Genomic DNA, 16,262 nt, shown 5'->3' on the forward strand with positions numbered 1-16,262 from the left:
ATGTTTCTCTCACTAGCACTGTACTCAACTATCTATGCTGTACTGTACTAGCACTAGCTAGCTAGCTAGCTACAGGTATTAGACTTTCCTCATAGAGTAATAGATAGTAGAGCTCGACTTGTAGATCTAGCAATGGCGTTCGCCAGACAGTTGCTGTTACCAAGACACAAACGTGGACTTCAGTTCACATGGACTCGCCACATCTTCTCCAGCTCTGTTGTGCGTCATGAACGTTTGAACGAGGTACTGCCTCCACTGGAGTGCTTCACAAAGAGACACATTGGACCCTCAGAGCAAGAGACTGGGGAAATGCTCAGGGCCTGTGGAGTAGAGGTATGTTTATCTAAACAGCCTAGCTAGCTAGCTAGCTAGTGTGAATAGTGGCTTGTGAATACTCATGAATAATAATTACTGCTGCTGAATAAGTGAAGACACCCTACTATCAATGCATCATGTGCTCACAAACGTCAAGATACATTATGCAGCACAATCGAATCGCACAGCACGGATGAAAATTGAGCTGCTATTTAATGTTTTCAAGGGATAAGCCATGTTTTATCTTTCCTCCTCCTCTGCAGTCAATGGATGAGCTGATTTCCAAGACAGTACCAGAGAATATCAGACTCAACCGACTTCTCAAGCTGGACACACCACTATGTGAGTATAATTATCCCTTACCGATCATTATAGTCACCATGGTGACGTTAAGGGTGTCAATTTGTATCCTTAGTGATGGTCCAAATTTAACCCATGCTATAATTATTATGTTGCCAAAAATCAGTGTATTAATATTTCTGTGTTTGTGGGTTTCATTTTGCTTTGTGTATAATGATTTAATGGTTATTGCAGCAGCTGCAATTAGGATGGAATGATCTTTACTGTCTTCCTGTTTGGGTGACATGTATATGGATATTATATAACAATTCAGATGTGCTACATGTATAATAATTATAATATCAATGTGCACGCATTTTGTTTTTATAGTACGTGCGGTTTCATCTAGTGGGGGGGGGGGAGCTTCCTCCCAACTAGCTTCGATTCCAGACCGCGAAGAGAAAGGCGGCCTGGAATCAAGGCTACCTCCCAACATGCTCAGTTTCCCCCAAAACATTATAACATCATTAACTTAAAAGTGTCAAACTGTATACATACATACATGCAAGTATTTCGGAAGTATGAATTATTGTGATCTAACTACATGTAAGCAATCAATTTCACGAGCATAGCCCAACATCCCAAGTGAAACCTGGGACATAATCTACATTATATATAGTAGATTGTACCAGCGTTGTATTACTCCCCCCACCACCCATGGCCACACATACACACACACACCCACGCACACACTTACTCAGCTGAACTAGAGCTTCACAAACGAGTGGAGAAATTGGCCTCCAAGAACACTCTTCATCGGTCGTACATTGGCCTTGGTTACCATGACACCATCATGCCAGCAGTCATCAAGAGAAACATACTAGAGAACCCTGGATGGTGAGTTTGTCATAACAGTTTATCACAGTGGTAAAGTGCTCCTTTGCCTGTTTTCTCTTTGTGATAATTATTTCTTCTGAGTACCAATACACTCCTTACCCCACCCCACATACACATCACACAACAGGATCACACAGTACACACCCTACCAGCCCGAGATGTCCCAGGGTCGACTGGAGAGTCTAATGAACTATCAAACACTAATCAGTGACCTCACAGGACTGGACATTGCCAATGCCTCACTTTTGGATGAGGCCTCAGCTGCTGCAGAAGCAATGGCTCTCTGTCACAGGTCAGGCAGATCTACACCTACATGTATGTACTTTTCATAGGTTTAGGTGTACTGTTACTTGGTTCATTGATGTGCACAGTGGGTCCTCTCTTAATGACCATGTACCACTGAAAAATGCGCAACGCAGGCATCCAGGTCCCAAATGAACAGTTTGTGTGCAAAAAAGCAACCATTAGCACAAACGCCAAGTTGGCAAAACAGCCAACTTTGTTCCCAGGCACTGTATATATATATTATTTTTATGACAATAAGATGTTGAAAACTAAGTAAATGTCTGTGCAATCACGTCATGCACTCAATACATATTTACCTGTTAAGAGCCTTTTTAGATTGCTGTCTGTCTACACACTCTTGCCAATATCGAACCTTGCAGTGATCATTCTGTTAACTTCCTCTGAACCTCCCTCTCCCTCCCCCCAACACACACAGACAGTGCAAATGGACAGAGACTCCGCTGTTCCTGGTGGATAGTCGCTGTCACCCTCAGTCCATCGCCGTAGTGAGAACCAGAGCATCTCATCTCGGAGTGGAGGTGGTGGAGTCTGACTTTAGGGACTTTGACTTCTCATCTGGACAGGTTTGTGTGCTAGTGCATCACTGTATATACTGTACCTGCGAGATTTAGGTTTGTAGAAAGATGAGAGTTGAACCCATGCTCTCACTAGAACGTCTAAACCATTAAGCTATTGAGTTGGTTACTCATTGTATCGGATCCCATCACAATTATAAATGGATCCAATAAAATAGTATGAGTTGGATGCACTTTACGTAATTATGTCATCAACCGGTTGGTCCTACAGTGTACATTTTATTTGTCCGACAATACGTGTATGTTGAGTCATGAATAAGTGTCATCAGTGTACATATAGAAGAAGTAGAAGCACAGTTATTAAGCGAGGTATACGATAGTGTGTGTGTGTGTGTGTGTGTGTGTGTGTGTGTGTGTAGACTGCTACAGCTGCTCAAGGATCAATGAAGTGCAAGTAAGAGCTTCTATAGGCTTCTAGCCACGTTTTCTTGGATTTTAATTTGTGGATTTTGCAAAATAATGCTTTGTTCTCGAGTTATGCCTAGTTTTGCTTACTTGGAATTGCAGCCTTTTCGGAAGAGTGCGTAGAAAAACTTGTCCATCGAGTGTTGCTACTCTACTTAGTAGTTAGCTCTGCACTAGAAACGCTAGCTATTGGTAGCTGCAGAGTGAGAAGAGAGCTGTAAAGCTCTGCTGATGCAGCCATTAATTTAGACTTTAACTTTTGGCATCAATCGACAATCATGGTTGATCATTACCCACTCTTTGAGTTTCCCTGTGATTCTGGATTAATGTATGTATAAAAGCAGCTTTACATGTATCATGTTAGCTTTATGTTATGTAGCTTTGGCATCTCCACCGAGGCATCAGCACCCGCGGTGCTTTCATTATGTCAGCTTTGTGGTTTACTTACTTGTGCGTACTCTGTACATGTAGCTATTGCTAACATCAACATGTTGGTTCTGTTCATTATTTTTACCCTGGTCAGCTTGTCTACTTACATGTGAGTTTATGGGTGTTGCTGGTAAGGATCCTTATTTTTGTAGGTACAAGGACATTTTGCAGCTTTTAGCTTTTAGCCTAAATGACATTTTCCGTATAAGTTTTGCTTGTCCGTTATACTGCTTGAATGTTCCTAGCTCTTTTGAAGAAGATTGTGCTAGCGAAAGTTTTAGTTATTGCCTGCACATTTCAGTGTCACAGTCTCGCTTCCATCCCCGTATTGTGTTACATTAGTTCGGGGGTGCAATACAACTTGGTTAACCAACAACTTTCACTGACATTTTTTATTGACCACTGCACCTAAAGCGTGTACGTGTATGCTAGTAGCTAAAAATGGGTCACAATATGTTAGTGTGTAGGTGTGACTCCATGTGCCCCTATTCATGTTAGCATTAGGGTTAATCACATGACTGTACCTAGGTTACTCCATCTAGGTATAATACAGTATACTTACTGAGTTCCAATCAAAGCTATTTTACGAAGTGGAACTACATGTACTGCTGTTGTCAATCGCATTACTGGATCAGCAAGTGGAATAATTATGGTATTTAACATGTTGGAAAGCTGAAATCTACTGACTATAATATTATACTCTGGGAAACTATATTGCAGTGCTTTGGGAATATAAAGCTGGTCTAAACCGATTGTGCTAGTCTCTGCTTCAATATTACAGATTCTCGATTTGAACTATCTCATTACCGGGCATTAGCAATGTGTTGTGTTATACTCCAGCAAGAAGGTTCAGAACAACCTGTATCTTGACCACCCTCCTTTAAAATATAACTGTGATACTTCGAGGAATAAAGGGAAGAGTCCGAAAAAGGAAGTTGAGAATTGGTTTATTTAAGAACTTAAATCTACCTCAAAAAGTTGTAAGGAAAAAATTCTTCATTCGAATCTGCCTGCAGTGAGTGACAACTCAAGTGCCCGTTAATTATGTGAGACCGTACATTACACAGTCATATACAATGTAATAACGCTTGGCCCGGTTAAAACCGTGAACTGTGTGGGTATAGTGGCATTGCATTGAAACATTTATAGCTATAATTATGTTCACATTGGATTGCTGAAAAGTTGGGCTAAGCAGTACGTACCTATAAATTAAGTGTAATTACGTATAGACCACCCTTTTTCTGAGAGCATAAAGTAACTGGTATGATTTTTATCTGTCTTTTGCAGGTGGTCGGTCAGCTCGAAGCATTATTGCGCGTGCATTTTTGCCTACACACTAATATAAAAGCTGTTGGGGGGGGGGTATAAGTAGCCTATTGTAACCACTGTAACATTAGCAGTTCAAGCATGCAGCCCATGAAAGTGTCTAGTTTGCTCAAACAGCTCATTTTTTGTCCACACACACACACACATCAACCACTCTATCCCTGCTGCTCACGCAAGCACAGGGTTAATAATGACATCATCACACTAGTACTATACATGACATCAGCGGTTGCACATTGGTTAATGCGATTAACTCAACTACAATGTACATGTAACCACATTCATAAGGTAGAATAGACTACTGTCTATAGCCCTGTTTACAGGACATCTAATCTATAATTGCATTTGCACAAACCTTGGCTGATAGGAAGCTAGGAACACCCACAAACATGTACAACATCTCAGAATTAGCCCTTTGTGTTTACTCACAGCTAAACCGCTTCTGACACAACCTGAACCACCTCTAGAAGTGGGTTAGACGAAAGAAATTTTATTTTAGCTAAGCCTGTTAGTAGATTATTATTATGTGCGAGTCAAGTACATGCCTATTTGACCTATTGTTAGTTTAGTTTGTTTATTTCGCACATGACAATGAATGATTGAGATGTAGCCTCATGCAGGAAACGAATTTTCTTAACCAAATTTAATGCAAGGTACAACTGAAAATAGATAGCAATTAGTATATCTCTGACCTAACCCAGAGGAGGCTGGAGCCAACTTGACCTTAGCTAGTTAAGGTCACTAATTTAACTTCTCCAAACTTCTCTTGCAGACTACTTCAAGCCTAGTTTTTAGTGTCTGTAAGTTTTAAAACGTTATTTTGCATTATACGAAGGACAAGATAACAATTTGTTCGATCTGCATTGAGCTTCCCTCTAACTATAAACTATGAGTGTTAAATGTTAGCGTGTTCCATCTTGAGAGTGTTCTTAGTGTTTAAAACTGATCCTGGCGAAGTTAACAGTAAACTGTGAGGTGTTCCCACATCTCGACTGGTAGTGACAATACTTGTGTCTGAAGAGAGGGTTTGGAGTATGACCTATCTCCAGTGATGATCTTAATTAAACAGTACGCATAATCTTGATGGATGTATTTCTGCAATCAGCCATCGTATTGAGATTGCAACTCGATAGAAGGGAATTGTAGCTGGTGCCCCAAGTTTTGGTACACACTTTCAGGAAAATTGTTGAACATCCTCATGCCCTTCGTTAGGTACGGATACAAGACAGCTGAGGCATATTCCATATGGGGGCGAAATAGAAGTGATAAATAAAATTATGTCATTTAGAAGAAGTAAAAATGATACCAACCAGTGAAATCGACTCTCTAGAGATACAGGTTTACACCACAATAATAAATTGTTGTTAGTCATACTCCACTTATAAACTATGTCCACTTATAGATAATGTCTTTTAGCAAGGCTCATACAAAAGTTGCTGAATTGATGTTTGTTATCTGGTGTGTAGGATATTGCTTCTTCCTGTGCCCAGGTGTGTGGAGTGTTGCTGCAGTACCCCAACACTGATGGTCAGATCAACGACTACTCTCAAGTCATCGAGAAGGCACACGGTCAGGAGAAAAAGGTGAGCATAGCTTGCATCAGGAGTGTATTTCTCCTGCTTGCATACATGTACGTAGATACCGTAGTTAACCGTTGAACCGCCCACCTGTTTTGATAGCTACATTGAGGCTAAACAAGGGGTGGGCCGATATTTGAATATCATATAGAATAGGCATTTCAAATTATTGCTTTGATGCTCATTTCACTACATACACTGTACTTTTCGATGACTTTTTATGCAGGCTATGGTAGCCATGGCGACTGATTTACTTGCGTTAACCCTTTTGAAACCCCCTGGTGATCTCGGAGCTGACATTGCCTTTGGAAATGCACAGAGATTTGGAGTGCCCATGGGTAAGCCATCACTGTTACATCATAGTCATGTGACCCGGACACGCAGGCTATGGTGGTCCCCACGCTGGGTTCTTTGCTGTCAAGAAAGAGTACACCAAAAACCTTCCCGGGAGAATAGTGGGAGAGACATGGTGAGTGAGACTAAGCTGTAGTGTGTATAGGGGATACGTTGTGTATGACATTACATGTAAGCAATGGCTGGCGGATAAAGTTATTTAGTGGGCATCATTGGCTTTAGAATGTCTAGTGTGTAAAGTACACTCACTAAGAGTGTTTTCTATTTAGAGGGAGAGGGCGAGCTACCTGCACATTGCATACAACACAAGGATTCTCATGCTATAATTTATATATTGTGACAACCCTTACCAAAGTATGCGTCGTGACCATGTAATTACATTCTACATTAAAAACAAACACGGAAGGGACTGTATGACATTTATTACATGACTTTCGCACTTTGACAATGTGATACCTGTTTTTCGATTCCATTACTGTCATGCTGAATGCTTTCAGGTACTGTAGCTCTCTATTGATTTCCAACACCCCCTTTCACCCACCCACCCACACACACACACACACACACACACACACACACACACACACAGGGACAGCCATGACAACCCTAGCTATCGACTGTGTCTACAGACGAGAGAGCAGCACATTCGCCGAGACAAGGCTACCAGTAACATCTGTACTGCCCAAGCACTATTAGCCAACATCTCAGCCATGTATGCTGTCTACCACGGCCCCGAGGGACTCAGGGAGATAGCCACTAGAGTGCATCGGAGTACCCTAGTGCTGGCTGAAGGTGAGAGCTACTACTACTGTAGATCTGGTGAATGTATCGACTAGGGCTGATAGTTACTGCCATGATTGTAGTGTGCCTAACTTTATTGTGCAATCTCAGACATTTTTAGTGTGATCTTACAAATTGCATACTACACTGTATTTTTGACGTTGTAATGCATAACTGAGTCATTGTTCTCCCCCACACAGCACTAAGGAGGCAAGGTCACATTGTCCACCAGGGACCTTTCTTTGACACTGTCAAGGTAAGTCACACAGCATACTCTCTAACACTGATAGGGTGTTCTGACTGACTTGTTTGTACTTTGTAATTAGTATTTGTGAGCTTCAAAGTGTTATCTGATTGGTTGTCTTGTGTCAGGTGACATGTAACTTTGACGTGGCGGACAGACTCAAAGTTCTCAGGAGAGGTATGGAGAAAAAAATCAACCTGAGAATCTATGAGGATGAGTCAGTAAGTAATCCATCATTTACCTCTGTTGCGTGAGTTTCACATTCCTGTTTTCACACCACAGTTGGGCGTAGCTCTGGACGAGACGGTTACCCCTAGTGACATGGCTGACCTGATGTGGATGTTTGGTACTTCGCGGGGGGTCCAGGACTCCATCATCAACAGCCCCCCAGCAGAGGACACAGAGGGGGTCATTCCGGGAACACCCTTTGAGAGAACATCACAGTTCCTACAACACTCTGTCTTCAACTCGTGAGTGGCAGGGAGGGAGTTTGTGGAACTGTACCTTAGGAAACGGATAAACTACCGTATAGCGGGTAATTTTCGTGGGGTAAAATATTCGTTATTTTCGTGGGCAGGCTGACCTCCACGAAATTTTATCGTAGGCGTGGCTTATCTGAACGTAGGAATGCCGTGCAGCCACGAGACTAAACGAAATTTTTACTCACGAAAACTACCGTTTCTCGAGTTGAACGAATTTTTTACCCCACGAAACTTACCCGCTATACGGTAATCAAGAACTATATGTGTACATGTACTTATCAACCCTGTACTAACCTACATGTACATACAAATTGGTTAATTGGGTAAAAGACAAATTTTGTTTGTTCAGGTATCACAGTGAGACTGCCTTGCTGCGTTATATGAAGCGATTGGAGAACCTTGACCTTTCACTCGTTCACTCAATGATACCACTGGTGAGAGTAGTCTACTATCACAGTAAATTGGTAAAGGGTCACCATGTTCTGAATTGCCTGATGAGGTGGGATCTGGCAAAGGGTCATTAAATTCAAATACATGTAGGTGTTTTTACCAACTGCGATTTCTCTTCCTTGAAACATTAGCTAGTGTAAGTATCATTCGTTTTCTTAAATGCATACTTATATCCCCTCCCAATACACAGGGCTCTTGCACTCTGAAACTGAATGCTACTAGCCAGCTGATCCCTGTCTCTATGGCAGAGTTCAACTCTCTCCACCCATTCATCCCCGAGGAGCAGGCAGTTGGCTATCAAGAGCTGCTCGAGGAACTAGAGAGAGACCTCTGTGAGATTACTGGCTATGACAAGTTCAGTTTCCAGGCTAACAGGTGAGTTATGAGATACTGCATGTGTGCATGGTGGTGTGTAGTAGTCTGTTCTTCCATTACACTTAATTTTGTACTTGTTTTTACATGTACATGTAGACTTGGCCTTTTTTAAGGTGTTTTAGTTCTAGTATGTAACAAATGCCAATAGTATTTTCGAATAAGGGATACATATGAAGGCCCCACCAAACGGTATGCTTAGATCACACATTCTAATGCAGGCCTATTTTAAGAAAAAGCAAAGGGTATACTTTGTACCCACGCATAAGATGGGGGCCTACAATACTGCTGCAGTTGATGATAATCATGCTTCCACTGAACCACAGTGCCTTTCAGGTAGTGTACTACAAAATTCCAAGAATTAGATTAAGTTTACTTTAATTAAGTGCTGCTCCTTGGCATGGAGTAGCACGCACATACACTGTCTTGACTGCATGGGGAGGGGGGGGGTAAACTGCACTAAACTGCATAGTCTTGCTTCTAGCACTACCATTTGTGTATTACTATTACATGTACATGTAGGTGTGTAGGTATGCTATCTAAACTTCTATAACTACACCCCCTCTCTTTAGTGGTGCTCAGGGTGAATTCTCGGGGTTGTGTGCGATCATGGCGTACCACTCTGACCAAGGGGAGCAGCACAGGAACATCTGTCTCATCCCAGCCTCGGCTCATGGTACCAATGCAGCCTCGGCTCAGATGGCAGGCCTACAAGTGGTCACTCTGCCTACTAACAAGGACGGGAGTGTCAGTGTCTCCGTGTTCAAAGAGGAGGTGAGTGGTCTGCTAAGTCCTGCAACTCATTTTGTGTATATATGTACATCTGTTCACCTGCACCATTATATTTTTCTTAAACGTGCCTAGCTTACTTTGCACAATGTGTACAGCATGCCACACGTACGTGTACTTTACTGCAGTGTTTTAATCTGGGCCCTCTTACGCACACATGCAACATATACATGTACAGTGCTTGTGCTTTCTCTTTGGGCCTACTGAGCACTTTTTGCACTGACACATGCTTCCACTACACAATCATTGAGTTGACTACCCCCTCCAATCAGATTGTGAAGCACCAGAAAAACCTCGCTGCTGTGATGATCACGTACCCCTCCACAAGTGGTGTGTTTGAGGAGAGCATCGTCGAGATCTGCTCCACTGTACACGACTACGGGGGACAGGTGTGTGTGCCCCTATTCGTTAGTGGATATTAATTTCCCCTTTTCGTTAGTGTTCTATAGACTGCCTCGGGTAGGGTATGTGGTATGTGACCTCGCCAATAGGCCAGACTGCTGGCCTGTGTAGCAGGTTTTGAGCATTGTTCAGTCATCAAGAGGCTGATAGAGACTGATAGGGGGGATCTGATAAGACGACCTGTGACAGTAATTAGTGGCCTGGTCCACTACCATATCCTGGGGGACTACCTGGGTCTGTTTGACTGGTGGCCTTACAGTACCCAGGCGTTGATTGATATGTGCTGCTTTCATATTCAATTTAGTGTGTACTAGAGAATGGCACTTACATGTATGGACTGTGACTATTATCATCCCTTTATGAATATGGTATATGTGTATGCACATCTTTTGTACATACAGTGAAACTTGTCTATTGTGGTGCCTGTACAAACAGGCCACCCTCTACAATACAACCACCAAAAATCTTTACAGTATGTGTTTCAACCTGTGTTAGCTGGACACCTCTTTATTACAGCCACTGTTGGGGTGACCACAATAATCAGGCTTCCACTGTCATTGTGAATGTTTGCTCCTACATACTTTACCCACCTTCCTCCTGCACACACATGCAGGTGTATGTGGATGGAGCTAACATGAATGCCCAGGTGGGACTGTGTCGTCCTGGTGACTATGGCGGTGACGTCTCTCATCTCAACCTACACAAGACCTTTTGTATCCCTCATGGTGGAGGCGGTCCCGGCATGGGGCCCATAGGAGTGTGAGTGTGTGTGGGGGTGTGGGGGTAGGAGTGTGAGTGTGTATGGGGGTGTGGGGGTAGGAGTGTGAGTGTGTATGGGGGTGTGGGGGTAGGAGTGTGAGTGTGTATGGGGGTGTGGGGGTAGGAGTGTGAGTGTATGGGGTAGGAGTGTGAGTGTGTGTGGGGGTGTGGGGGTAGGAGTGTGAGTGTGTATGGGGGTGTGGGGGTAGGAGTATGAGTGTATGGGGGTAGGAGTGTGAGTGTGTGGGGTAGGAGTGTGAGTGTATGGGGGTAGGAGTGTGAGTGTGTGGGGGTAGAGTGTGGGTGTGTGGGATAGGAGTGTGAGTGTGTGGGGGTATGAGTGTGAGTGTGTGTGTTGGGGTAGGAGTGTGAGTGTGTGTGTTGGGGTAGGAGTGTGAGTGTGTGGGGGTATGAGTGTGAGTGTGTGTGTTGGGGTAGGAGTGTGAGTGTGTGGGGGTAGAGTGTGGGTGTGTGGGATAGGAGTGTGAGTGTGTGTGTTGGGGTAGAGTGTGGGTGTGTGGGATAGGAGTGTGAGTGTGTGGGGGTATGAGTGTGAGTGTGTGTGTTGGGGTATGAGTGTGGGTGTGTGGGGGGTATATGGGAGTACATGTACACTCACCTAAATTGTGCCGGTGAAACCCCTAAATTTTATTTTTATACCAACACTATATAAAGTTACATGGAGTGTCAGATTTCCAGGGCTAAATTCTATGTATAATTATAATTATAATTATGAGTTGGAGTCCTTATTTTTCATGAACCAATTTTAGTAGGTACCACAGTGTGTGAAAGCTTTAAGAGCTCATCTGTATAATTATATATAACCCATCCCCCCTATACTCACCCACACACACAGCAAGGCACACTTAGCCCCGTACCTGCCCACCCACCCAATCACACGTCTCCCGGGGGCACAACTGGACAAGAGCTTTGGAACAGTGTCAGCTGCAGCTTGGGGTTCAGCCTCTATCCTACCCATCTCATGGGCTTATATCAGGCTGATGGGCCCACGAGGTCTAACAAAGGCTACTGAGGTGAGAGCTACATTGTGTACTGTGCCAGAGAGAGCTAGAGTATATCATACATTTGGTGGGTTTTCCTCTGTGGGAGAGCTTGGGAACGATAATTACATGTATATGCTAGGTGTTCTAGTTTTAACTGGCTGGCCTTTAAGTCTACAGTACACGTATGTCCAACTCTGTACAACGATGTGATTGCTAACATGTTGTTGTTGATCAGATGGCCATATTGAATGCCAACTACATGGTGGCGAAATTGAAGGACCATTACAAGATACTATTCACTGGATCTCAAGGTATTTAATTATCATACTCAAGTACTAAATATTAGAACTGGTAAGATTTTCCGACTCTTTCCCCTATCAGTGCTAACTAAATATTTAATTAGTCTCTATTTTGACGTTTTGTCAGACAGTTGTGTACATAATAATAAATTTTGTTGGAACCATTAATACTTAATGGACATACCAGTTATTCAACGGTCCTGTTCCAATGTCCAACCACCCACAGTGTTTGGGCTGGCATAACTTTATAGTAAACACAGAACAGTGGTTGTCATAACAGCTAGTAGTAACTGATATGACCAGCGTTGAGGTCATAGTCAAGACCCTATAGGTCATCCTCGAAAAGAGGTATGTTCAAGTGGCCTGGAACCGAGGCTAGCTGTTCGTAGGCTCAGACTCTGTCTAGTCACCTCGAGGCTTAAAAACCTTGACGTACATTGTACACTAAGTGGACTTACATGCAAGATGCTACCTTGGGGAGCACCTGGTCCAGATAGAACAACTTTTTATGGGCAAGCTCTTTGAAACTGTTTCATATTCCCCCTCCAGGTTTCAACGCTCACGAGTTCATCATCGACACTCGCGAGTACAAGGCCAAGACAGGAGTGGAGGCGGTCGATATTGCCAAGCGTCTACAGGACTACGGGTGCCACGCCCCCACCATCTCATGGCCTGTCATCAACACCCTCATGTGTGAGCCCACTGAGAGTGAGAACAAAGAGATGCTAGACAACTACTGCGATGCTCTCATCTGTAAGTACAGTGCATGTATGGCACTAATAACAGTATCCAAGGACGTAATTGACACTATGGAAGTAATCGCATGAATGGCATGTTTGAATCTCGGTCTAATTCTGTAGTGATTTAAAGCTTGTGTGTGTTTGATCTGCTAGCCAGCTCGTAAAAATAACCTAAAATGAAATGTGCCCATTTTGTGGAGTCTATCCGAAGTATACGGTAAATGAATAATGTAAATTGTTTCTGATAAATTTCTTGAATCATAAAAGTACGAGTATTTTTTATGCAGCTATCAGAGGAGAGATTAAGGACATTGAGGATGGAAAATATGATCAGAAGAACAACCTATTGAAGGTACATGTACATGCAGCTAATTTGTTACAGTAGTAAGTGACCTTTTCTATAGTATAGTGACAGAGTGGCTCCTTGCCTTACTCCTTACTCTAGCTATAGCCTGAGGCCTGTAGTTGCTATGACAATGTGGTGTGTAAGGCGATTAAGTATCTGGAATTGTGGTTGTGCCACGACTATACAGGACTGTACACACATACATACATACATGACTACTGTACACCCTCCCTCTCAGAATGACTATACACTGTACACACATACACATACACCCTCCCTCTTAGAATGCTCCCCACACGATGAAGGTAGTGACAGGCAGTACGTGGGACCTACCCTACAGTAGAGAGGAGGCAGCCTTCCCTGTGGTGAGTCTCGCATTCTTACTGGTTGTTGTTGTGGGAAAGTAACAAGAGAAATTGTTTCTTTGGGCAATCGTTCTTTCCATGCAACTAGTTGCTTTTTGTCTCCTCCATGAATTGTAGGGCTAGCTCTAGTAAATACGTTTTTTCAGTGCTGTGCTTGCAAAGTTGGAGAGGGTAGAAAGGAAAGGGGCGGCGTACATCCTCTGTGTTGAGAGCAATACTGTTCAATTTTTGTTAAGAACCTACGTGTACATTGTACATGTACATGTACATGTAGGTGTTGTATACCTAGGGAAATTCATATGAGCGAGCTCTTTGCGTGACTACTATAATTTATCGAGAACAATATAATTATATATGGCTGAAATGGGTAGTAGTGAACAGGTATCCCACTATGGTGTTGTTTCTATTTCCTATGTAATCTCAGGGTAATTAAGCGTATATAGCACTATAGGAATTGGGAATTGTACTGTCGGAATGGCGTCAAGCGCCAGAGCTCGTAGCCCAACGCTGATTTTGACTTGAGAGAATCTTGTTGTGTTTAAGCATCTGGTGGAGTTTGTTGTACTCAGAGCTACAGTCAGTGGCCTTCGGGTATGGTTAATTCACTATTTGGTACAGACTGTCTAAAATATCTGGGTTCTATTTCACCTGGTATGTTCAAAGTTATGACAACGTCTTGTGCAGCTTAGTACTTAACGCAGAGCCATGTGTGCGTCAGTCAACAAGTTGTGTACGGAAATAGCTCGTAGGAGTGACTGCTCTTGTCTGATTGTAAGTCCCACTAGACATCCCATCTGTGCCTGCATTCCTAACACCAGCCCTGGGTATTGAATTTCAGTGCCTTAGCTCGAGGAGGATAGAGTTACTGGTGCCACTTAAGCCAGTGGGTGACTAAGGTGATTTCACACAACTATGCTCTATTACATAATCATCCCGTGGGCATGACAAACCTCAACTCTGATTGTGCTTGGATTAGTCTGTCTTTAAATCTATCGTTTTATAAGGCAATTTATAAGACCATTTGTAGCCGTATAGAGATATCGTACTTGCTAAGACTAATGTGTTGTGTTAGATATTAACCTCCTCAAACACCACATACACAAAATATCTAATATGAAAGTTTGAGCATAGCAGTAATTCTGTTGACAGTAGTACTGTAGTGTGGTCTTTTACCATAAAAAAGTTCAGCCTCCTTTGAACTTAGACCTTCCTCTTGATTGAGCTGTTGAGTGTTGTAACATCCTGTGTACAAGGTACGCACTCGCTCACCCTTGCAGTAGGTTGTGTCCGCTTCACTAAACGCACGCCTGAAAATTGCTAGTAGAACTGCTTGTGCCTACAATACCTTATCCCACTCACTACTCACTAGATAAGTACAATTAATTTATAATTTGTGGTCCAGTGAAGCAAATCAATTCAATTAAGATGCACCTCAACCAGAAACACTCCCTTGAAAATTGGCTTGATGTCTTGGTGTATTTATTATCTGATATAATCTCCCAGATTATTTTATCTGTCCCAAATTCCAGCGGGTGAATTTTATCTCACCATCTAAGTTCCCTTACTCCTCTTCACTCCTCCAGTTCTCCTAAGCACACGTGTTACATAAAAAATTATTATACATGCAGTCTGTACACATGTCGAAACCCTTCAAGTGCTCATAATGGTCCCACTTGTTGCTGTCGAGAGCATGTTTGGGTCTCTGCCCACCCGGCCGCAGCATATGAATATCATTAACTAGTTTACCCAGCCGCCTGAACCAGTTAAGCTCATTTTACGCTAATCAGCCCAATAAGGAGTGAGGTATTCTCACAAGAAGCATTAGTGGGGGCTTTGTTCCCATAGTGTCTGTTGCCTGGTTTTCTCTTCTGTGTGACTCTAGACGACCGGTCGCTGGTTATCATAATTTCCCTCATTACTTATTATTCTGGAACTCTGGAGGGTTGCCCTACTGGTTGTTTTAGCGGTGTTTTGACATTACTGTAGCATAAGGTTAGGTATATCGACATAAATGTACACTTAGTCTATTCACTCTATTCGCTCACATGAATTGTGTTAAAGCTTCTATTAGAGATTAGAATACACGTAATTAATTTATGTATTTATTTCTAGCAATCAATTCTATGTGACATGTGATTAGTTGAATTATTATCCCCTTGTGTTTAATTAAGTTGTACATGCACACGGTGTACATGACTAGAGAATCTTTAATCCCCAAGTGGTACATGCACACGGTGTACATGACTAGAAAACTTTTAATCCCCTTGCGTTTAAGTGGTACATAATTTCCTTCATAATTTTTGTTTCCTCCATCACCACAGAAATGGTTGACCCCAGTCAACAAGCTATGGCCGGGAAGTGGGCGTGTCAACGAGGTGTACGGGGACAGAAATGTGGTGGCAACACGGTACGGCAAACCAGACAAATCCTGATTGAGTAACAACTGAGAACAATTGTTCCCGTGTCTGTGGATTAATGACTATTTATATCTGTACTTTTTATGTGGATAACATCGAACTCTGTATGTGTATTGTATTCAATTTAAAATTATGAAGATTTTTCTTGGAAGGTTTGTCATTGTTAATGTCAATGTGCATGGGAATAAATTATGCACATGCATAGCCACAGCTCCGATCCATGTGCTTAGCTAGCGGACTATGACCACAGCTACGTACGTACATGTATCTATATAATTACAGTATCATCGATCACACGCAATAATTATAATTATGTTCATCATCAATATGCATGTGGTTGTTGTGCATGG

General features: G+C 42.6%; 1 protein-coding gene across 1 annotated transcript; it reads left to right on the forward strand.

Annotated features, from left to right (window-relative positions):
- The first annotated feature begins 132 nt into the window (after positions 1–132).
- Positions 133–16,063, forward strand: LOC135335358 (glycine dehydrogenase (decarboxylating), mitochondrial-like). Its single transcript, XM_064530826.1, has 23 exons — positions 133–333; positions 579–657; positions 1,356–1,491; positions 1,619–1,783; positions 2,213–2,360; positions 6,023–6,115; positions 6,336–6,447; positions 6,494–6,578; positions 7,053–7,255; positions 7,444–7,499; positions 7,616–7,708; positions 7,770–7,957; positions 8,319–8,403; positions 8,610–8,794; positions 9,364–9,565; positions 9,853–9,969; positions 10,596–10,741; positions 11,598–11,775; positions 11,981–12,056; positions 12,594–12,797; positions 13,072–13,136; positions 13,415–13,495; positions 15,817–16,063. Exons 1-23 carry the CDS (start codon positions 133–135, stop codon positions 15,925–15,927), a joined length of 3,009 nt encoding a protein of 1,002 aa, XP_064386896.1. The 3' UTR covers positions 15,928–16,063.
- The last annotated feature ends 199 nt before the right edge of the window (positions 16,064–16,262 follow it).

Source organism: Halichondria panicea, chromosome 4 (genome assembly GCF_963675165.1).
Source record: "Halichondria panicea chromosome 4, odHalPani1.1, whole genome shotgun sequence".
In the NCBI taxonomy this organism is placed as follows: domain Eukaryota; kingdom Metazoa; phylum Porifera; class Demospongiae; order Suberitida; family Halichondriidae; genus Halichondria; species Halichondria panicea.

Bases quoted from the DNA above. Each gene is read 5' to 3' on its own strand.
- LOC135335358 (XM_064530826.1), top strand. From the start codon at position 133: ATGGCGTTCGCCAGACAGTTGCTGTTACCAAGACACAAACGTGGACTT. The intron at 1,784-2,212 runs GTCAGGCAGATC...CAACACACACAG, and splicing joins GCAATGGCTCTCTGTCACAG to ACAGTGCAAATGGACAGAGA. The intron at 7,500-7,615 runs GTAAGTCACACA...GTCTTGTGTCAG, and splicing joins CTTTCTTTGACACTGTCAAG to GTGACATGTAACTTTGACGT.